The sequence below is a fragment of the Cervus elaphus genome, chromosome 18, assembly GCF_910594005.1.
Source record: "Cervus elaphus chromosome 18, mCerEla1.1, whole genome shotgun sequence".
Lineage (NCBI taxonomy): Eukaryota > Metazoa > Chordata > Mammalia > Artiodactyla > Cervidae > Cervus > Cervus elaphus.
Window position 1 is genome coordinate 97,633,398 of NC_057832.1, and position 24,338 is coordinate 97,657,735.

Here is a 24,338-nt window from a genome sequence, read left to right on the forward strand (position 1 = left end):
GACTATTGTTATTCTTGGTTTACAAATGAAGCAAGTTGGCCTCTAAGAAGTCACTAATGTCACATAGTGAGATCACCAGGCAATGGCCAGAAAAGGACTCAGAGACATGCAGCATGGCCCCAAAGCCTGTTGTACAGTCAGGGTTCAAAGAAACAGAATCAGTAGGAGGTATAAACACATAGAGATTTATTTTAAGAAATTGGTTCATGCAATAATGGAAGCTGGCAAACTCAAAATCTGCAGAGTGGATCAGCAGGCTGGAGATCCATGAAAAAGCTCCCCATGGTGCAGTTCAAACCTGAAGACTGCCTGCTGCAGAATTCCTCTTTGCTTGGGAAAATCAATGTTTTGTTCAATCCAGGCCTTCAACTGATTGGGTGAGGCACACCCACATTAGGGTGAGCAATCTGCTTTACTTGAAGTCCACGGATTAAAATGTCAATTACTTAAAAAACTCACAGGAACATCCACAATAATGTCTGAATACATATTTTGGCACCATGGCCCAGCCAAGGTGACAAAATTGACCATCATATCTGTACACTTAACACAATGGAGTACTCAATAATACTTCATCCTTTTTTTTTTTTTTTCAGTTATTAGTTCACTGCAAAACATTCCCTTTCATTTTTCTCATTTTGGTTAACTACAGAATTCTCTACCTAGGTGTCCAAACCAGGAGATTGGGAGTTATCCCCAACTCTTCCTTCTTCCTCACTCTGTATATCCAATTGCTTGCAAAGACCTATTGATTCTACTTCCTAACAGGACTCCTATTTATCACCTCCCCTCCATCCTCACTACCACAGCTTTATTTAAGACCTTGTCGCTTGTTGCCTGGACTATTGCAATAACCTACTAACTCATCTTGCTGCCTACAGATGGATTGAGTCTCTCCGTCCATTTTTCAACCTACTGACAGAGGGATCTTCCTAAAACACAAATCTGGTCACGCTGCTGCCCTATTTTAAATCCCTCAATAGCCCTATCTCCTTAGTCTGGTGAAAAGGTCCTTTACAATCCTGTCCTCATTTATTTCCCAATCTCATCTCCTGTCACCCCTCCAGTAAATCCCCCCCAACTCACTGCAGTCCCCCTTTACTAAAAATAGTTGCATTCTCTTATTAACAAAATTGCCATAGCTTCTCTTGGTTTCAAACTTTTGCAAGTGCTGTTTCCTTCAGCCTCAAATGCCAGCTCCCTTTCTCCTCAAATCAGATCAAAATGATCATTTTGTCAAAGTGTTGCCTGAGATCTGGGCAAAATAATTTCATCCCTCCCCTCCCAGAGTTTCAATAGAGAATTTGCCAGCTACTGTAAGTAACTGTCTCTCTAGAAAGTAAATTCCTGGGAGACAGCGCTGTGTTCTGTTAATTTTGGTAACAGAAACACCTAACAACCCAGTACCTGTATATATGAGACCAGGTACTTCATACATGTATTTAGCATAAATATGACCTTCTAGAGGTCACACTTGTGGCTGTTCCCTTAGTGAAAAAAAGTGCCTATCATTTCAGAATATAACACAGGGCCTAGAAATCACCAAAGGTACCAAGAAATAGCAAGCAGTCCCATTTTCCCTGAAAAGAGTATAAGATTTTGTTGTTGTTGTTGAAGAGTTAAAAAAAATGTTTCCCAACCTCTAAGGAGAACTGGTAACCAAGGAAGAAATGATGGCTAGAACAATGAAGAAGGACAGAGGCGGAGTGAGCGGCACTTCAAGATACTTGCAAACAAAAGGATCTTCTGACACAAAAAAGATTAGGGGATGGATTCTTCTAATGAGATAGACTGAACTGTCATCTTGCTGTCTCCAGCAGGTGTGCACGTGAGTACCTGAATGGTGAGAGCAGTCTGGGGAACTTTGGGTGTACACTAGTCTGTGTTTGTTATAATAAATAAGACACAAAACCTCAAGCCACCTGCATTACAGAGGAGACAAGCTTTACAGTACTCAGTGAACACAGACCATTGACAATCTGGGGGACCTGTGTGCATGTGTGCTAAGTTGCTTCAGTCATGTCCAATTCTTTGTGACCCTATGGACTGTATCCCACCAGGCTCCTCTGGCAAGAACTCTGGAACGGGTTGCCATGCCCTCCTCCAGGGGATCTTCCTGACCCAGGGATCAAAGCCCTGTCTCCTGCGACTCCTGCACGGCAGGCGGATTCTTTACCACTGAGCCACCAGGGAAGCCCCTGGGGGACACGAGGTTACAATAAACCTTATATCTTATAAGTTATTAAGACAAAGTCATGCCATAATCATGTTGTTTCTACACAAAGGGGGGCGAAAGGTAATTGTTGAGGGAGACAGTGATTTCAAGTCCCAATCACCTTGACTAAGTCTGAGGATATTAAGAAGTGTTTCTGTTCCTTCACTCACTTACCTACACATCCTGGCCCCTGTTTAGGAATCGTTGCTACCAAAGGCTAGTGAAGGAGACACCACAGTTCCAATGACAATGACATTCAGACCACTGAATGTTTCAGAATAAGAACAGAGTAAAGCAAATCTCTATCACCATGAACATGGAAAAGGTATGGGACAAAATAATTCATACCAAGAATGTCAGGAACTCAGAAACATAAATCCCATCAATATGGCAGGTCCTTCTTGACCATAAAATTGAAGTGAGGGAAAAATATAGGCATATATGCCACTAGAAGCAAATTAATTTTTATTTTTATAATTGAGAATTTCAAAGCAATCTTTTTAACATGATTTGTCTTTCTTTTTAAAAAAAATTTATTGAAGTATAGTTGATTTACAATGTTGTGTTAGTTTCAATTGTAGAGCAAGGTGTCAGTTTACATACACATAGATCCACTTTTTTTTAAGATTCTTTTCCCATACAGGACATTACAGAGCAGAGTAGAGTTCCTTGTGCTATACAGTAGGGTCTTATTATGTATTTATTTTATATATAGCAATGTGTTTATGTCAATCCCAGTCTCCCAATTTATCCCTCCCCTCCTCACCCTCTGGTAACCATGTTTGTTTTCTACATCTGTGACTCTGTTTCTGCTTGGTATTTAATAAATAAGTTCATCTGCTCCCTTTTCCTAGATTCCATGTATAAGCAATACCATATGATATTAGGAAGCAACCTAAATGTCCGTCAACAAAGGAATGGAAAAAGAAAATGTGGTACATATATACCATGGCATAGTACTCAGCCATAGAAAAGAACAAAACACTGCCATCTGCAGAAACATGGATGGACTTGGAGATTGCCTTACTGAGTGAAGTAATAAAGACACGAGATTAATAATTACAGCTTTTCATTAATAAACACACAAGATTGTGTTTATTAATGAAAAGTTTTAGTTCTATGAAACATTGTTTGAAATGCTTACGTCTGTCTCCCCCACCTCCGTCTACATGCGTCTCCTCTTCCTCAGTACCTCACCCAGCGCTTCCCCGCTGTAAGCCCTCCCCCAGTGTTCCTGGTAGGAACCCATGACCTCACCCTCTGCATTCACACAGCTCCTGATCTGTACTTCTACGGGGCAGTGACCTTCTCTCAACTTGCCTCTAAGCACCTGGAGGGTAATCGTCCCCTCACATCCATCTTTGTTTCCCTGCCCAGGGCCTATCACAGTGCCTGGCCCACAGCCCGCATGCAGTACATCTAGCCCAGTGTGACCTAGGGACGGCTCCCGTCGGGGCATAAATGAAAGAAGCCAGAGTTCTGCTCCTGTTCCACCTTCATTAATCAAGTCCTACCTCCAGCTTTTCATTTACAAACAAGGGGGGAAAAAGCTGAACTCACAAGTTCACACTGCTGAGATCAAGACCCAAAGCATATGTCGGCCCACATGGAGGGCCCAATGCCAGAAGCCAGGAGGAAAACCAAAGTTCCTCCAAGGAAAAACAAAAAAAAAAAGTGGGGAAACGAGGAGAAAACATCCTCTGTCAAGGACGGGTACTGTAGCCAGTCAACTGCAGGAACACCTGTGCCGACACCTTGGTAACTACTGCAAGATGTTAAAGCAGCGCCAGGCGGCTGGGCTGGGGGTGTGGGGACAGGGGGCAGCAGAGAAGCGGCCAGCAAAGCCCCCCACCCCCTCGCCACAGCAGGGCTCCAGCCCAAAGCAGCTCCAAGCTGTGGGAGGGGAGAAATTTTCCGTTTGGTGGAAATTCAGCTGTATGCCACTGGGCTGGCCATTTTAATAACTGAAAATGAGACTTTTTGTATATTTAGAAGTCATTAAAGGACTAAAGCCAAGATATCCTCTAGAGGAGGATATAGAAGGAGCTAGACCATCATACGTCAAGAACCAGTAGAAATTAAAAATAAAGATGTCGCTTAAAGAATTTGCTTAAAATAAAGGAGTTGCATTTTAAAAATAAAGAAGTGACACCGTGGAGGCTCTTCAACATGCCAATTACATTTGCACTTTTTATGTCAGTTCTCAATAACAGGGCTTTCTCAAGTGCCTTTCTCCCTTGAAGACGCATAGAACACACAGGCTTCATGCTTCCTCACAGGCCTGCAGGGAATCCTGTTTTGTTTTGTTTTAATGGAGAAATTAGAAAATTCATTGATTTAGAAACCATAAAAAGAACTGAAATGTCTTCTTGAAAATAAAAAGTTCAGCCATGTTTTAAAACAGCCAAACAAAATATTCTAGTTCTTTCCTTATAATCTGGACTCCTCTGACTGCTGTCCAGTCAGCTAGTGGTCAGACCTGGCCCATGGCTGAAAAGGTGGCTCTTTGGCCATGTGTGAACTGTGCTGGACTCCACTGGTGGTGAGGGATGGTGGGCACAGTGCGCATCTGGCCACAGAGAACCGCTGAGGAGGCGGACGCGGCGACCGTCAATGAGCCTGAAGCCCCCGGTTTCATTCCTCTGGTCACCAACACGCTCAGCTGAGAGACACATGACAGAAGGCAGAGCTTTTTCAAAGCAGAGAACACTTAACAGAAGTCTTTCCTTGTCCTTGAAACCGCTTTGCTTGTTATCATTTAGACGGAGGCCAAAACTATTTTTGACAAATATTATGATTCATGGCTACATTTAAATCTTATTTTTCAGGGAAATTTTAGCTCCAATTTAACATATGTTGATAGAGCTCTATCCTGCCCCAGGCACTGATGAATAAGACCAGGTTGCTGCTACCCTGAGAAGGTCACGGTCTAGATGGGAGGCAGAGAGGTCGACAGACGGACAGCACACAATATGCATAGTGCTTCTCCTGTCTGGCAGCCTTTTCTCCTTGTTCTAGAAGGGCACCTCAATTTAGCCTTGAGGAATGATCCTTCCCTGTGGCTTTGACCATGTGTTTCAAGTAGGGCTCTCCCCACCTTCTTCTCTCCAGCTCCAGATGGACATGGGACCCACGCCTGGCCACTGTGAAAAGTGTCTTCCTTAGGCCAGAGTGGTTGCTTGAGGGATGGACTGAAACCCAGTATGGTGGGGCCAAGTCTGGGTCTCTGCTGGAACCAGTGGGAAGAAGCAGACCCTTCCCACTATGGTTGCCAGAGTGGATTGACAGTATTCCCCCAGAAGATATAACTGTCTGGAACTCAGAATGTTACCTCATTTGGAATAAGGGTCTTTGCAGATTTAACAAAGGGAAGGAACTCAAAACAAGATCAACCTGGATGAGAGTGGACCCTAAGCCCAATGAGGAGTGTCCTTATAAGAGACAGAAAAAGAGAAGGCTCAAATACACAGAGAGAAAGGTGGTGTGACCACAGACACAGGGATCCGAGTTAGGCAGCCACAAACCAAGGAATGCCAGGAATTTCTGGCAGTCACCGAAAGCCATGAGAGTGGCATGGGACAGATGATCCCTCAGAATCTCCAGAAGGAGCAAACACTGCTAACACCTGGATTTCAGATCCAGCCCCAGAGCGGTGGGAGAGAGAATACATTTCTGCTGTTCTAAGTCACACCATGTGGTGATTTGCTAAGGCAGCTCTAGGAAAGAAATACAGCTGCTAAGCTGGCAGTCCACAAGCACACAGCTGGCTGGTGACCCTCCTCCCGCCATGTGGAAGAAACCTGAGGATAAAGCCAACTTGCAAGAAAGCAGAAGCCAGAAGCCAGAGCTGGAACAGGACGCATTCCTGTCAGTTCACTTTAAAATGTGGAGCTAAACCGACCTGAGGTCAGAGTTACTCTGAGACTGTGAACCACCCCCAATTTTCTTGTTGGCTTACGTTTGAGTCTTGACTGAAACCATGAAATAAATGTTTTAGTAAAAAAATTAATAAACATAAATCTCAACAAAAGAGAGTTGGGAGGCCAGAAGGGGCAAGGCTTGTGCCCCATGACAAGAGCAGAGTGCAACGGGAAGAAGAAAGATTCTTCTCCTGGCTGGGACTCAGCCAATGAAAAGCCATGGACTCTATTTACTAGAGGCCTCTTCCTTTTCTCCTCTATAAAAGTGTCCTTCTTCCCTTGCCCTGCGGGGACCTGCCTGTAGCTCGCCATGGTTGCAGACCCCAAACTGTAATTCTCTGTTGATTCCAAATCAAATCTTGGCTGGAAAAATATGTACTTGTTTCAGGTCAACTACTTTCTTCACTAACGGCATATACAAAGGGTTGCAACTGCAGAAAAGAGCTCATCTAATGCCTTCTGGGAATCTAGGAAGGTTTCACTAAGGAAATATCATTAATGCTGGGTGTTAAAGAATGAAAATAGCTCCAGGCAGACATGCGGGATGCAGCATTTCCAGAAAACGGAAGAGGATCCACACAGATGCATTAGATAATGCTCAGATCATAAGGTACAGCACAAAAACACAGTGAGTGTGGGGATAGTGAAGGAGAGTCAAGAAATCAGACTGTTGAGAGAGCATGGTTGCTGTCCTCCCTGCAACTTCCCAGGACAAGGATGGGAAACTTGGCTGAAGAAGCCAAACTCTGCAAACTTCAAAGAGAAATAGCAAGAGGTAGTAAAAAGAATACAAATTTTGGAGTCACAGAACTCTTGGTTTGTATCCCATGCTACCACTTCCTAATGAATTAGGTTATCTTGGACTGCTATGTACCTTTTTTGAGCCTTGGTTTTCCCATCTGTAAGAGAGGTATTATAATATATGCCTCACAGCCTAGTAAAAATTCAGTTATATTGTACTTATAAAGTAAGCACTAATAGTTCCCTCCCCTTTCAATGAATTATCTAAGGACAAACTTGGACATGGGAACAATAAGACAGAGAGGAGAGAGACTTTGGTAGGCAAATAGTCACATTAACAGAATATGGTGCGTTTACAAATTTACAACTCAAAAGTAATTAGGTCAAATCATAATTTTACATGCTTTAATGAAAGCCACACTAAACCTAATTTTTAGAGACCAGTGTGTCAAATCACCCATTTTTATGACCCTTGGCTATACAGACCCAGAAGTGTTTCCAAAATAATCCTTGTATTATAAAAGCACAAAAATGTTCAGAAAGCTGCATGATTAATGAGACTTAAAATGAGTCAGTAACACAAGAGTATGAAGGCAACAAGAAATGTGAGTTAAGAGGAAAATATTTAGAACAATTAACAAAACTTCAGGTCCTCCTAGAATACCATAAGAATAGAAATAAAGCATAATCTATGCTTTAGTATAGCATAATCTAATGGATTATGTTGTTTTTTTTTAAAAAAAAAGTAACAACAACATGGGGGACACAACTTTTATCCCTTTTTCACTGAAGCATTAGTTGGAATAAAATTTTGCCAGGAAATAATGCACTTGGTCTCCCACCCCTGAATCATTCTTTTAAGGGAATCATACAGTCATTTGGGACACATCCATTCTGATATAAGGACAATCTAGAACACATTCTGCTGTTGACCAACAAGTTTTAAAGGTCCTTGGTTTCAATGGCTTAGATCCCTGTAGCATTAAGTCACCTCATTTTCCCAGGCCTGGGACTTTGGTCCTGCCAGTACCTATACCAATTCACACACTTCCCTCCCTTTACCCCATCCCAGTGCAAGTCAATCCCAATAGACTTCTAACTCATGTTCTAATTCAATCCTGACCCTACAATCCTATTTTTGCAGATGATCCCCTTAAAATCTAAATTGTACTATGCCACTCTCTAAACCCTTCAAAAACTTTCCATTGCTTGAGAATGAAATCTACATTTGCGCCCCCTGCATCTGCGGTTGTCCCCCCAGCATGCCTTGGACACCTCAGTTGAACACTGGCATCTCCAGGACACCTAAGGAATCAACTTGTCAATGTGACACATACTCTCTCTCCTTATTTTTGTGGACTCTCAGTTGGAGGCATCTCACACTGTAGGCTTGCGGGAGACCTGGGTTCAATTCCTGGGTTGGGAAGATTCCCTGAAGAAGAAAATGGCAATCCACTCCAGCATTCTTGCCTGGGAAATCCCATGGACAGAGGAGCCTGGCGGGGTACAGTCCATGGGGTTGCAAAGAGTCGGACATGACTGGAGTGACTGAGCACAGCACAGAGATAGGAGACTAAAAGAACATGTGAAGATGGTAAGAAGATGGTAAGATGTAACCTTACCATCTGTGAAGCTGGTAAGCTTGACTAGAAAGCCAATCAGATGGGACTCACCCAGCGCCATACTCTAACCTCCTAGAATGGGGTCCCAACGTATGGTAGGTGCTCGAATATTTCTCTTTATTTATCCATTTATATATTTTTGGCTGTGCTGGGTCTTTGTTGCTGCTCACGGGATTTCTCCAGTTGCAAGGAGCGGGGGCGCTCTCTAGAAGCGGTGCATAGGCTTCTCATGGTGGTGGCTTCTCTTGTTGCAGAGCACGGGCTCTAGGGCTTCCAGGTCTCAGTGGCTGCAAAGCATGGGCTTAGTTGCCCTGTGGCATGTGGGATTTTCCCAGAGCAGGGATCAAACCCATGTCCCCTGCATTGGCAGGCAGATTCTTAACCACTGGACCACCAGGCAAGCCCAAGGTGCTCAAATATTTCTTGAATGAAATGTCACATCAACTCCCATGAATATTTCCATCCACCCTAGGATCCTCCTGGCATCATGACAAGCCCACTCTGAAGGGATGCACCATGGCTGCCCTCCATGATGTCTGTGCCCAGTTGCTCAGTCGTATCTGACTCTTGTGACTCCATGGACGTAGCCTGCCAGGCTCCTCTGTCCATGGGATTTTCCAGGCAGGAACACTGGAGTAGGGCACCACTTCCTCCTCCAGGGGATCTTCCCCACCCAGGTATCGAACCGGCATCTCTTGCGTATCCTGCATTGGCAGGCAGATTCTTTACCACTGAGCCAACTGGGAAATCCTCCACGATACTCAACACAAAAGGCTAACAATGTACTCGGCACTTCCTTCTTTCCCTTAATAGCCCATTATGTGGGTGCCAGCGCTGATTCATGATGTAAATGTGGCCCTGGAGTCATGTGGCCCTGAGTACCACAGCTTCAGAAGTATGTCTGAGCTGCTACAAGAGGTTTTTTTTTTTTCCTCACTAGTGGAACTGCCAGGAGATATGTTTAAATCATCACTTAAAATTCCTTTCCCGACCAAACCTCCTCCCAGAGCTGTTAACAAGAAACAAAATGTGCTGACTTGAGTTTCACTTTGCTTTCTTTCTCTAGCCTTCCCCTTGTGGGGTCCCCAATGAATCATGAAATCACTCTGACCAGGTAACACTGAAAGAAGCAAAGAAAGAAGACCGGCATATGTCAAACATGCAGCTGTTGGAAAAGAAAGACAGAGCGGCCCAGTTTTGCCAAGGGATGTGACCCTTGAAATAATTGGCACCTTTTTTCAATAAACTATTCATCTTATACCCTCCTGATTGCTCTATTCTTGAGCCATTTATTTTCAAGAAAACCATAATTATTGCCTTGCAGGTAAGTCATGAAGGAAACTGAGAAAACACTCCTCATTCTCAGGCCAGCTCTTTCAGGACCTACAAAACAGTCACATAAATGGATTCTGATGTTGCTTCATTTCTGTAGAAAGATGTTTTATATTATGTTCTTCTAGCAACACAGTAAAGTGTGGATGGCACCTTAAAGCTCTCATCTAGGGCTGGGGTTTCCAAACAGAAGAGCTTGAACAAGAAAATGACTTTGGAAAGGGAAAGAAAAGAATGCAATTTCTTTGGGGCTAAGAACGGGGAGGAGGGAAAGCATACTCTTGTCATGGCACAGGCATTCAGCTATAAGCTCTACAAGCAGAGTCCAGCTGGCAAGTTCAAGGCGAAATGGGGCTGGCTAACCTGGTTACAGAAGCTGATCCCTCAGGAGAAACTGGGTAGTCCACAGCCCAAAATCCATCTAAAGGACTGGAACAAATGTGGGTTCTGTTCAGACAGAACTCCATAAATTAGGGCTCAATCCAGCAGTTACTGTCTGTGTTATGGCTGAATTGTGACTCCCTCCCCATCCAAATTCATACATTGAAGTCCTAACCCCTGTATCCCAGAATGTGACCTTATTTTCACTAGAGAGACAGTTAATAAAGGGCCTTTACAAATATGATTAATAAAGATGTTGCTGCTGCTATTGTTTAGCTGCTAAATCATGTACAACTCTTTATAACCCCATGGACTGTAGCCTGCCAGGCGCTTCTGTCCATGGGATTTCCCAAGTAAGAATACTGGAGTGGGTTGTCATTTCCTTCTCCAGGGAATCTTCCCAACCTAGCAATCAAACTCACGTCTCCTGCATTGGCAAGAGGATTCTTCACCACTGAGCCACCAGGGAAGCCCTAATGAAGAGGAGGTCTTACTAATAATATGAGGTCTATTGAATTAGGGTTCTGACACCTTGATCCTGGACTTCTAGCCTCCAGAACCACGACACAAGAGGTTTATGTGGGACTTCCCTGGAGGTCCAGTGTTTAGGACTCCAAGCTTTCACTGCGGAGGCCGTGGGTTTGATCCCTGATCAGGGAACTAAGATCCCACGAGTCATGCAACTAGCAACCCCTCCCCTCCAAAAAATAGATTTATGCCATTTAAGCCACGGGTTTCTTGTACTTTGTTATGGCAACCCTAGGAAACTCATACAGTTGGCAAGAAGAGTTAGGTACCAGGAAAAGAATAACTCTAAACAGGGACAACCCTGTTGGTAGGGAGATTCTAATCCTTCCTAAGCATTTCAGTGGGAAACTCTGCAAGAGACACTCAAACCAGCCTCTGAAGCTGAACTCCTTTAGTCTAGGGATACGGCACTGAAAGGACATGAGAAATATAAAGACAACAAGCTAGACAGGGTCAGGAACCCCACACCCCCTAGGACCCCAATAGACAGGATTCTGTGCAATGGCTTCATGCAGAGTCAGATCCCAACAACTGCATGCGTCCACGCAGAGGACCAGTCACCTCCACCCAGTCAGGTGAAAGAGTTGACAAGGGATAGGCAATGTGTAATGGTTCAACCTCAGAGGCCAGCATCTGAGGCAGAGCCCCATTCCTAGGGATACAGAGGGTGAGTCAGGGTGGACAGCATTGTAAGTGTGCAGGGACCTAGAAGGGGGCCCAGAGCTCACTCTGGGACCAGCAAGTACAGGGTCCACCGTGGTAAACTCGTTCCAAAGCCCAGAAACTTGCAAGCTGAGGTCGGGACAAGTGGTTGGCCCTGTTTTAAGACTCAGGGGCTGAACAGAACTGAAACTGCTGCCAAGGCCATGGATGATGCCGGGTGGCAGTGACCAGGGAGAACAGGGGCTGAGGCTGCAGAGCAAGCCAGACACTGGTGTCTGTGAAGGGGCACATCTGAGTACCACTGACAGATGAAGGAGTAAGACTTGTCCAAAACGAGCACAGAGTTGTAAAGCAAATATACTCTGATAAAGAGAAAGAATTGTCAAAAACTATACATATTTTTGCATACATTAATCATCTCACAAATATATATGTTACAAAGTTGGCATCATATTCTACACACATTTTTGGTGCTGTCTCTTTTTCTCAGGAAATTGTGTTGACCTTACCTAAATTTACTTCACTCACATCACACAGTGTACTCCCTTTGAGTCTGGGGGTCCATAAACTGTCACCCTCCACTGCCTTATGGCAGGTCTTTTCGTTACATGCACTGCAGGATACCCTCTCTTGGGCACTGTGTTCTTGGACAATGACTCTAGTTGATGCCTCTATGAAGGTAATGCTCACATTCATTTGTAATTGTTTGTTTACATCTCTGTTTCCTCTGATATGCAGTAACCAGCTAGGAAACCGAGGCCATGATTCATCTCTGGATCCTGAAAGTCTAGAGCAAGTATGCCCTGATCCACAATGAGTACACAATGAATGCTGGCTGAGTCAGCTAATACACAGAAGGTTCAAAAGGAAGAAAAGAAAGCATATTTGGTGAGTCAACACTGATTGGCATTTAATTAATTCATGCATTCAACCAGGTGCCAACACTATTCCACATATGACATTAGTCATGCTAAGAAAAAATAATAACAACAGGATTGGTCTCTGCCAGGAGGTGCAAAGCAAGTTTTAGGAATGAGGGGTACTGGCTGCTTTGATTTGAGCTCTGATGGAGGCCTCACTTTGCCTTCTTATTTGCTCACTGAGCAAATTTGGCACAGACTCAGAGCAATAAGAGACCCCTGGATCACGCATCAGTGAAAATGGGCTCCTAACACGAGTTGGCAGCTGTGGACAACTTAACATGAGCCACACATTGTTCTGCATGACTTCATTCAATCCTTATACAATTGTTACCCCATTGTACAGATAAGAAAACTGGGACACAGCAAGAGTAACTTACCCAAGATCTTGCAGTTAGATTATGACAGATCTGGAAGTCAGACCCGGCTGATAAGAAGCTCTAGCTCACTTCCCAGCACTGTTTGGACTGAGGGATTAAAGGTGGGTTCAACCTACAGATGACAGGCTTTGGCATTTTTCAGTAATAAAAAAAAATGAATTCTGAGTGGTTCAACAGTAGGAAAGTCCCAAATGTTCCCATAGAGGTTACATGTTAGCGAGGAAAATGCACAAGCCATTGTTGGGGCCATCTCCACCCTTAGGTTTCCAGAGTGCAAGCAAGCCTGACCACAAAGATCACAGCACTTACACAGCCCTGAGGCTGGTGACAGTAGTCATCCAACAGAAATTCATGAAGCATGTTGCATATGCTAGGTACTCTGCTGGGTATTAGGATGGAGGGGGATTCTTCTATTGAGAAAAACACATTTTGGTGAGAGAGGTATACAGAGAAATTGGTATTACAATCAGAATGGCAGGTAGCTCCACAGAGTTAAGCTCATGCGAACACCTTGCTAAGGATGAGGCAAGGAATTCAAGCTTGTCTTGACATCTGAACAATGTCCTACCGGAGTAAGCAGACCCAAACAAACACCACTGTTGGCGATATGATAAGCAATATGCAATAGCCAGGGGCAACAAGGAATAAGACAGGGTAGAATCCATACCACAATGGTTGTGGAGGACTAGTAACATAGAGAGTAGGTAGTCAGGAGCCATTCAAAATCTCCTCTCTGATCTTTCAAGCAGAATATGACTAAGTTTGAAAGTAATGAATCAAGCAAAGCCTTCTCTTTGCTTGAGAAGCAGGCAGAGTACATCGACCACCTTCACAATCATCTACAGCTTTGCCACACATTCTGGAAAAGAAACCTGTATTACCTCAGCTCCTTTCACTAGCAATACCTGATATCAAATAGCACTTTCGAGTTTATGAAGAACATTCTATCACGTGATGATCACTGAGCAGAGGCCTTATCTATTTTACAGACAAGGAAATGAATCTTCAGACAAAATCTCTTAATTGAAGAAGGGGAATTTAAACATATTTCTGATTCCAAGGTGGGTTTCACTGCATCAAACTGCCATTGTTTACTAAACACTTAACTATAGTGTTAGAATCATAGGTTTAAAAGCATCTATTGGATGCTATTTGCCATTTCACATTAATAGCAGCTGTTGCTACTTAGCCATTCCTAAGCCCTAAATATTAAGCAAGGCCAGAGTGAAGAACAGCTTTGAAATGATGCTCTATTTGATCAAGTTCTGCAGTAATTGTCAAAAAATCATATACATTTTCTTTGGATCCCTGTAAAGCTTCTGCAGGATCACTGCACCTGCAGTTCCAATTTGCAATTTCCTCAGCCCTCCTTTGAAGTTATTCTTGCCAATTACCTGGTGTTAATATTAATTAAATATGATTTGCAACTTAAAATGTTGTGTTATCAATGGAACTCAGCTGTAGGAATATAAAGCAAAAATTTCAATTGAATTAAAATGTTTCCTTTCATTCATAGTATTTTACAACATTAATACTTCTGTCAAATTGATTTTTGCCTGTTGGAAGTCCTTTTTCCAAAGCAATGAACATCTGAGGGAAAAGGCTGCTCTCTGTATTTTTTTCCCTTTGTCATTGAAAATACTTTGTTTTAATCTCAATGCGAATCCATTGCAGTTAATAGAAACTTGATTCTTGTTTATAACCCAGGAGGAAAAAAATGTTTCCTTTTAAAACTGTACTGAGATAGCTTAAAAATATGATCAGTGGGCACTTTTTCATTGGAGAGTTGGAATGAAATTTACTTTATTTCTTGATCCACACCGAAAATAAATTACTATCCAGTGTTTTGGCAAGTGTTGGTCATTTTATATACACAAAAAATGAACGAATTAAATGGATTTATTGCATTAACATTTTGAACAAATTTTGCCAATCCAACGACCTCTGTGGTCCCTTCCAAGTCTGAGATTTTAAGATTCGGAACACATGTCAGACAATAGTCAGAAGCTTCCAGCATTTGCAAATTGGGAGAAAAAAAGTCACGTACAGTAGAAGATTTGACAGAATCAGGTCTATTCTGCCCCCGTAATGTGTTCGATGACAACTTGCAGGCCTGTCATCTTCAATAAGCCATTCATAAACACGATGGCTGATTAAAGGACATGTGTTGCCATACTGTGCAAATTCACAGTGATAAGCTACAGTGCTTTCACATATTCCTTTTATCTTCAAAGATAAAGCTTTAGCTTCCTTGCCCCTTTATAATGATCATGGCAGCATTAACATTTATTATCCTGTCTTCTTTTTAAATAATATAATAAGCTAAGACAAAGCAGGGAAACAACCTGTCTAAAGCCTCAAGGAAGTCATTTATTGAGTCACAAGCTACAAGTTCCAGAGCTTACAACAGAAAAGCATGGGCATGTATTATTAACCTCTTTATTACAATATCAATGAAAACATCATATCAAATCATTAAAGCAAGACAGACATAGAGGACTGTGGTCCTAAGAACTGAGGGTATGTAAAATAGGTGATGGAAAAGTCCTAACAACCAGTAGCAACTAAGCTATTCCCTTCCCTCAAGCCAAAAGAGACCAAAGGGAAAAATAAAAATCGAGGTGGGAGGGGGGATCGGGATGGGGAATATATGTAAATCCATGGCTGATTCATGTCAATGTATGACAAAAACCACTACAATATTGTAAAGTAATTAGCCTCCAACTAATAAAAATAAATGAAAAAAAAAAAAAATCAGTTAGGCCAGAAGGACTCTCAGATGTCCATAATTTCCCAGGTGTTACTGGAAAGAACAATACCTTGGAATTACACAAAGCGTGGGGCTGAACAACTGGTACCCCCACTGTATGGGGAGTGGCCAATGATTTTACTAGAGAAGTTCTGACTGCTTAGAATCCTGGGAAAGCCAGAGACAAAGATCCCACCCAGTCTAGAACCCTGAGTTATCCATCGGGTCACCTCATCTACCCAACTAGTCAAGCCTGAGACAGTAAAACTCTGTAGCAGTTCAAAAGGGACCTGTGAGCATATTATATTACGTCTTCTTCATTACCAAATTCTGTCTACTAGAAACCCCCTCATCTTCATTGCTTACTGTTTGTCCTCCTGGTTTACCTCCCATCTCTGTCATGGAAATTTTCTCCCTAAGTACACCAGTCTTCATACTATCTCCATTGTTATGGGTATTAAATTGTGTCTCCCAGAAAGATACACCCAATACCTCAGAATGTGACCTTATAAGGAAATAGAGTTATTGCAGATATAATTAGTTAAGGTCATACTGGAATAGGGTGGGGCCTTTAATCCAACATGACTGGCATCTTTATAAAGAGAGAAGACAGGGGCAGAAACAAGAAGAGAAAAGACAGCAAGGTGATGATGGATGCAAAGACTAAATTGATGGATGAATCCAATGAACACCACTGCATGCATGCTTGGTCATGTCCAAGTCTTTGCCACTCACAGACTATAGCATACCAGGTACCTCTGGTGATCAATGAACACCACTGATTACCAGCAAATTCCAAGGTGTGGCTCTGCTGACACCTTGATTTCAGATTTCTAGCCTCCAGAATTGTGAGACAGTTAAGTTTCTGTTGTTTTTAGCCACTCACTTGGTTATGGCAGCCCTAATACACTCCCTGTCAAGGACAATCCTTGATCCTCTGTCGCAGTGCCACATAATTTCAGCTGTGCCCTCTGGCAAAGTTCCTGTTCTCTTATGAAAATCTGCTCAATATCCTTGATTTTTTTCATCAAGAACTCCTACCATCTCTCATCATGGAAAACTTCAAAGAAGACTGAGATCCCTCCCATAGCCACAAATCCCATCAAGAGAACTCTCTGCCCTATTCTTGGCTAAATCTAGGCCACTATTGCCACATCTTCATTTTTTTCATTTATACTAATTTTATTTTCCTCAACTTGATTGAGGTATAATTGACAAACAAAAATTGTATACATTTAAGGCGTACAACTCAATGTTTTGATAAAAGTATACATTGTGGAATGATTACCACAATCAAGCTAATTGACATTTCCATTACCTCACATAGTTGTGTGTGTGTGTGTGTGTGTGTGTGGTGAGAACACTTGAGATCAATTCTCAGTAAATTTCAAGCAAACAACACAGTATCTTTAGCTATAGTTACCATTCTGTACATTAGATCTTCAAAATTTATTAATCCTGTTTAACTGAAAGTTTATTCTCTTTGGCCAATATATTCCATTTCCCTTACCACTCCCCCCACTAGCCTCTAGCAACACACTCTGCTTTCATGAGTTTGACTTTTTAGAATCCTACACATAAGTGAGAGCATGCAGTATTTGTCTTTCTGTGTCTGGCTTTCTTCACTTAGTACAATGCCCTCCAGATTTATCCATGTTGTCACAAGTGGCAGGATTTCCTTCTTTACGAAGGCTAAATAATATCCCATTATATATAGAGAGAGATAGATACATAAATATAGATATACTTTGTCTATTCATCCATCAATGGTCATTTAGTTTGTTTCCATATCTTGGCTATTGAAAATAATGCTACAATGAACACAAGATGCAGATACCTCTTCAAAATATTGATTTCATTTTCTTTGGTTATAAACTTAGAAGTGGAATCACTGGATCATGTGGTAGTTCTATTTTTAATTTCCAAGGAAACTCCATATTATTTTCCATAATGACTACACCAATTTACACTCATATCAACCATGCACAATGCCTTCCTTTCCTCTACATCCTCAACAACGCTCATCATCCCATACCTTTATGTAAAGCCCACAAGTGTATCCTCTGCCCCCTTTAATTCTCACTCTACATTTCTTACTGTAATTCACATTCTACACCTTAGCAATTACCTTCCTCACCTCGATTATCAATTTTGTGAGAATGAGCTTCAGAACTACATCTCAGTTCCTGCTTTGGCTCTCAACCAATGTCCTTGACTGTGTTCTTCTCCACAAAGGTATGTACCAGTACTTACAGTTTATTGAGTTCATAATCAAACCATGCTTCCCATTCCAAACCAGCCTTTCCATTTTACTCTCTCTTTTCTATTCATGGCACTTGCATTTTCCAATTGACCAAAATTTCAAGTTTAATTTTGTCTTACCTTCGAGCTCGGTGCACTGTACTTAGTCATTCAGTCATGTCCGACTTCTTGCAACCCCATGGACTGTAACCTGCCAGGCTCCTCTGTCCATGGGGATTCTCCAGGCAAGAGTACTGGAGTGGGTTGCCATGCCCTCTTCCAGGGGACCTTCTCAACCCAGGTACACTCCACATCGCAGGTGGATTCTTTACCATCAGAACCACCAGAGAAGCCCAAGAGTACTGGAGTGGGTAATCTATCCCTTCAAGGGATCTTCCCGACCCAGGAATCAAACTGGGGTCTCCTGCATTGCAGGCAGATTCTTTACCAGCTGAGATATCAGGGAAGCCTCACCTTCAAGCTTTACTTCCCATCAATTGCTAAGTTCCAGAGACTTTACCTCACAAGTGTCTCTCAAGTCTGTTCCCTCATCCATTTCTATTATCACTGCCCTCTATGAGGTTAAGATTGATATTGCAAAAGTCTTTCAACTGGTCTCCCCATCCTCTACTTCTTACTAGCAAAATCTTAAATATGTATTCTGATGGATTCCTCTCTATTCAGTAGTTTCCTTCACTGTCTAGAAAATGAAGGATAAAATTACTATACTACGGGGTACAATAGTCATCTATGTACCATGTCAAGCCTTCCAGTTTTGTCTTCCATACCTTACTACACAAACTATGATCCAATCAAATTGTGACATTTGTTGATCTCAAATTTTTTTTTTTGCCTTTTCCAGTAAAAACTGTTATAGATTTTTTATATAGTATATAGTTTATAGTTATAGTTAGGAAGCTTGGGGCTGAGACTATAACAGCTAAAATATCAAGGGACTACTTGTCTTATTTTATCAAATAACTCCTGTCCCTCTCTCCCTGAGAAGGATCCTGACAACAGAAGAGACATCGTTGATGTCTGTGTTCAAGACCATCATTCATTCATAAACTTTATTCTCCAAGACTCACTAAGGGTGCTTCCCCACATCTTGGATTTTGTTAAAATGAAAAACGTTCTAATCAAACCGTACAAGCAATGTATCGCTAAACAGATTTTCATTTCACTATCATTCCATTACGATTTGTCAGAATTAATCAGAGACAAAGCATAGGAAGTCCCAGGTTACACTGAAATTTCGTAGCAATTAACATTGCTAAAGGGAGAAATTCTTAACAGAGTACAGGAAAATTTATAAGAGTTGGGAAAATATACAATTTCATTAATAGGCAGACACTCCAAAAAATGAATGCATATATCTCCTTCTCAGTCAAGAGACTAAGATCTTTAAAAACACTGGTAACACAGTGACAGAGATGTCATCAGTGTTGTAGTAAGAGGAGCAAATGTTACAGAACTAATGGATTTTCATTAGAGTCATCAGATCACTTCAGAATGGGTTAAGTTGCTACCATGTGTCATTCCCATTAATCTCATTGTCATGTAAAAGGTTTAATTTTCAGCTATTTTTGTTCTAGATAAAATCTTTGTCATTAAAATGAGGGATGATTTTGCTATTTAATATATTCCATGGCATACTCTAGTGTGGCACTAATTTGGCCTTTTCAGTATTCTGCATATTAATTGACAATACAGCCCTCCTCCATTCCCCAGATAAGTGAGAACTGAAATAGAATGGACAGCCAATCAAGTCACAGAATACTGAAAGGATCAACAGAGAAGAAATGTTGCTCTAATCAGGAGCATACACAAGGCACTAAAATTATTTTCTCCCATACTAATGACTAAGATAGAGACAGTAAAAATGAATGGTACCACCTGAATCCTTTAAGGTGACAGTTACCAAAGTATAGCAATGTTCCCTAAAAGTGAGAACTAAATATTTCATTTTTTTTTCTTCTGGTAAGAAGAATAAAACTGCACTCTCACTTTTAACTTTTAAAACAATGCATTTTATCAGTCTGCAACAATGTCCTGTCTTAAATTTTTCGTAGTAATATGTTGCATGCACACAGAATGTGTCCTCTAGTTAAGAATGTACAGGATCACTGCAGAAAACTTCTCATTTCAATACATATTCTATTAGTTGCCTTCTTTTGTTAAGTTATCACTTTGGTGAGAACTAACATCAGCTGCTTAAATAATGCATTCAACCTGCTTTCAGAAGCTACTGTTTTCATTAGAGTGGGCATTTCTCCTAAGGATGAATGTGAGATTCTTTTCCAAGAAGGTAATATAATTTACCATCATTTAAAGTTCAGTTGAAGGTTTTGAATCATTTTTATAGCAATAGTGATATAATTTAAAATTCAAAAGAGCAAAGATTATGCCATCATGGATATTTATAACAAAGAATGAATAGCTGTCCCTTAAATAAATTAAGCCAATCTATCCAACAAGACCAGGTCTTTTCTACATTTTCTGCAGCAGCATAGTACTGGAACAAATATTTTTTTTTTTTTTTTAACATTTATTTTTATTCATTTGGCTGCATAGAGTCTTAGTTGTGGCATGTGGGATCTAGTTCCCTGACCAGGGATCGAACCCAGCCCCCCTGTATCAGGAGCGCAGAGTCTTAGCCACTGGACCACCAGGGAATTCCCTGGAACAAATATTAAACACACCAAATATTGTGCATCATAAGTTTCCATGCTTATTACATGCAGCATAACAGATCCTAGGCATCTTCATATCTTTTAAGAGAAAACCTTATTCCAATAAATTTAGATGCTTTGTCTGCTAATTAGGGAATAAGCCTGAATCATTCCCATGATCTTTTCCTGCTTTAAAGCTTCAAAGAAAAACATTAAGTTATCAAAGTTCAAAATTACCCCAAAACAGCTAAAGGATGCTTTAAATTTTTGGCAAAACATTGCTATTATAGAAAACAATGCAATAGAAAAATATGCAAATTTTATTCAGTAATTCTTAGTAAGAACAATAGCATTTGTTAAGTAACCGGTAACATATCTCCTTTCATCCAAAAAGATATATTGTTGCCCAATCAGCAATAAGATTTATGCCCTGAGGTGTTTTTGTCTTCTGGTTTTTCCACATAGTGTAGTAGATTTACAGCCTCATGGATAAATACACACATAGTAAAATGCCTACAGAGATTTGAATGAGAATGTTGAAAAAAACCAGGACAGAGTTCACAAGCACCCTATTCTAAACAAGTTTCCACATCTTGCCCTTAATCCCACTCACCGTAAGCTTCAGAGTTTCAGGTAAGAATCAAAATTCAAAAAGTCAAAAATGACAATAAGAATATCACTCAAGTATAGCCTTGGAGGCTACTTCAGTGTTGTTTTAAGATGATTACCAGTCTTAACCCCTTTAGTGTTGGATGTTAAATTCTACTGCTTTTTTAAAAATATTTAATGACTTGCTAATGTAAACTTCCATCTAGAACAATCAAATAGTATGTCATTTATTCAAATATACAGTGGCTCTAATGTGCCAGCAAACTCCCACATCAAAACAGACAACTTTAAAAAATGTTCGCCTGAGTCAGGAGCTCTACTTCCTAAATTAGCACAAGAGTGTCACCTTGATAGACCATGAACAACAAAACCATTTATAATAAGCCTAGCTTCCCCCTAGAGTGGACAGCCTGGGTCATGCATCTGTAGGAGCTCTAATTATCCCACACAGATCAGAGAGCTCTTGGGGACACTCAGACTGCCACAGCCTGTCGTCTCAAACACAATCATCTGATGAATATACACTTACCAATCTCCCTCGAGATCTGAGTGAAGGCCTCCACACCACTCTCTCCGTAGTTACCCTCAGAAGCCAGGGTCGACACATAATTCCACCCCAGGGCCGTCACGATGTCCACCATGGCCTGCGCTTGGTAGGAGTCAGGAGGCACCACCCGAGAGAAGAAGTCGTACCTGGTGTTATCACTTAGCTCTGGGGCGGTGGATGCATAGCTGATTTGAGGTATCTGCAAAACAAATGACAGGTCATTTCCACCCATGAGGAATCTTGTCAAATGATGGACTGTTGCACAAGAGATTAAATAGTCAAAGCTATACCAGAAACCTAGACAGAGCAGCCTGCAGCCAAGATGAGATTTCATCACCATCAATTTCATTAGATAGTAGGTTATAGAGATCTGTGGGCTCACTTTCTTTCAAAGCACATTTCTAAACAAGAGGGCTTCCCTGGTGGCCCAGTGCTCAAAAATCTGTCTGCAATGCAGGAGACATGGGTTCAGTCCCTGGGTGGGGAAGATCCCCTGGAGAAGGGAACAGCAACCCACTCCAGTATTCTTTCCTGGGAAATCCCATGGACAGAGGAGAGTGGCAAGCTACAGATTATGCAGTCGCAAAAGAGTCAGACATGACTGAGCAACTAAAAAACCACAGCAAAACAAAGAATTTAGTTTTGATTCAGTCCCCATTGTTTCAGAAGACAAAGCAAAACATTTGTGCTTTTTGTTGTTGCTGCTTTTCTTATTCTGTACATGATAACTTCTGGTGAAGAAATGAGGCAGAAATGAACATGAAATGTACACACACGCCCCAGAAAAGGTCACCTCTGAAATCGTCTTTGGCCTCAGGATATAAAGGCTACATAATGATGAGTAGAGAATTTAATACCAGACTTTTTTTTTTTACACTTGATACCATTTTAGTATTAAGATTATATTTTGGGTAAATTATTTTAAATATATACCTTTGCAAATCTAGTCAGTGCTTATTAATATAATCACTGAGTACCACAATAAGATTTGGGAACAGCTAACCATGAATCTTTTCATTATAACATTTCTCCAGGCTTCCATCCCTCAAAAAAAAAAAAAAAAAAATCGCAAAACAGGAAACCATACCATAATTTCTTTAGGAAAAGAGACTATTTTCTGACATAAACAGGGTGAATGGCTAGAAGATATTCGAAATTAGAGATATGCTGTTTCTCCTAAATAATTTCAAGCTGAGTAGCAAATTAACTGCATGCCATAAATCTACCCCTAAAAAGGTTTGAAATGCAATATTCACTCCTATATACAAGTGAAGAGTCTTACTCGATCTATGAAAAGTGCTAGGACAGAAGAATATAGGAATGTTAAAGAAGTATGGCAGAGGCACATGCAGGCTAGACCGAGCACAGAAGATGCAGGAAATCCAGCAAAAACATGGGGAAAGACATTTCAGCCTCGGGAAACAGCATGGTCCAAAGGCAGAGTCAAGAAAGGGTGCGGTGTTGCAGCGTTTCTCGTGGTGGGAAAGCAGGATTCCAAGGGAGGAGTGTCGGGAAGTATAACTTCAGAGCTAGACAGAAACCAGAGGATGAAGCGTTACTCAGGTATGACAAGGAATGTGGACTTTATCACCAAGGTCATGAGGAAGCACGGCATGATTGTAACCAAGGAGCGGCACAACAAAAATTTTGTTTTAGAAAGATCACATTGGCAGCAGTGGGAAAAGTAGAAACTCTCACATTTCAGTGTCCACTTGGGCAGCCCCATGCCCCAAAACTCTGACTTAGTATGTCTAGACATTTAGGAATCTTCATTCTAATATGTCCTCCAGAACAATCTGATGCCAGTGGACCCCTAATTCAGAGATACACTGAATTAAAGTGAAGACATAAGAAGTTGCCTACTAGTTCCAGTTAGAAAACTACTATAGAAATCTATGTAAGAAAGTATAAAAACTGAACTAAGGCAGTGAGTGGCAGGTGGGAAAAAAGGAAGGGTGTAGAACCTGTGAGTATCTAAAAGACCAAGAAAGGTGTAGGAAAAAATGGGAAATGACTCTCAGTTCTATGAGAGTTCTATGGCTTTGGTATCTGAGTAGATAATGTTTGATATTTTCCAAGGTAGAAGAACAAGAGGAGATTTGGAAGACAAAAATGATGAGTTCAATTTTTGACTTGTTTCTTCTGAGGTTCCTGTGAGATGAATGAAAGCAACTAAAAAGTGGGCAACACTATTGTGGGATATGGAGTTTAAGAGATGTGCACCTCATCTGTAATGTGAAAATCCAGAGGTCAAAATGATTCTACAATGCCCTAACTTGAGATTCTTGGTTGAAGATGCAGGTCTGACTCAGACATAAAACTCTTAACTCTGCTCTCCATCAGATCTCACAGCTAATGTCAGGGCTCTGATGTTCAACGCTCAATGTTCTGCTGTCATTTCATCTTCCTGCACAGAGCTACATACTCTGGGAACCATCCATCACCTACCACCCCCTGACCAGACGATCCCCAATCCACAAGGAGGTTACAACTTTCCTCTCGACATCTTGAAAAAGCCCTCAACATCTGTATCCAGACCTTTTGGAGGTCTAGAGAGTCCTTCCTCCTCCATTTTTGGTGGCCAGTGAAAGTGACACCCTAAAGTATAAAAGCCTCCTTACCCAGAGAAGGGAAGACTGTGCTTGGAGCTCTCCAGGGTGCTGGAGAACTTGTTTGGCTTCTGAGTAACCTGTATCTGTCTATATCACCTACAACAATGATTTAGTCTATTTCACACCCAATTCTTCTCGGTCCTGTTCTCCTAGTAGGACCTTACTAACTTGCCTGTCAATATTGTAGGATCGTGAAAACCAGTCTT

The 24,338-nt window shown here is 41.4% G+C and overlaps 1 protein-coding gene across 4 annotated transcripts in view; it reads right to left on the minus strand.

Annotated features, from left to right (window-relative positions):
- Window positions 1–24,338, minus strand: part of GRM8 (glutamate metabotropic receptor 8) — an 834,842-nt gene that overhangs the window by 655,832 nt on the left and 154,672 nt on the right. For all 4 annotated transcript variants that reach the window (XM_043873262.1, XM_043873263.1, XM_043873264.1 and 1 more), the window contains exon 3: window positions 21,503–21,719. In XM_043873262.1, the coding sequence (XP_043729197.1) occupies window positions 21,503–21,719 (217 nt within the window). The remainder of the gene's footprint in view (window positions 1–21,502; window positions 21,720–24,338) is intronic.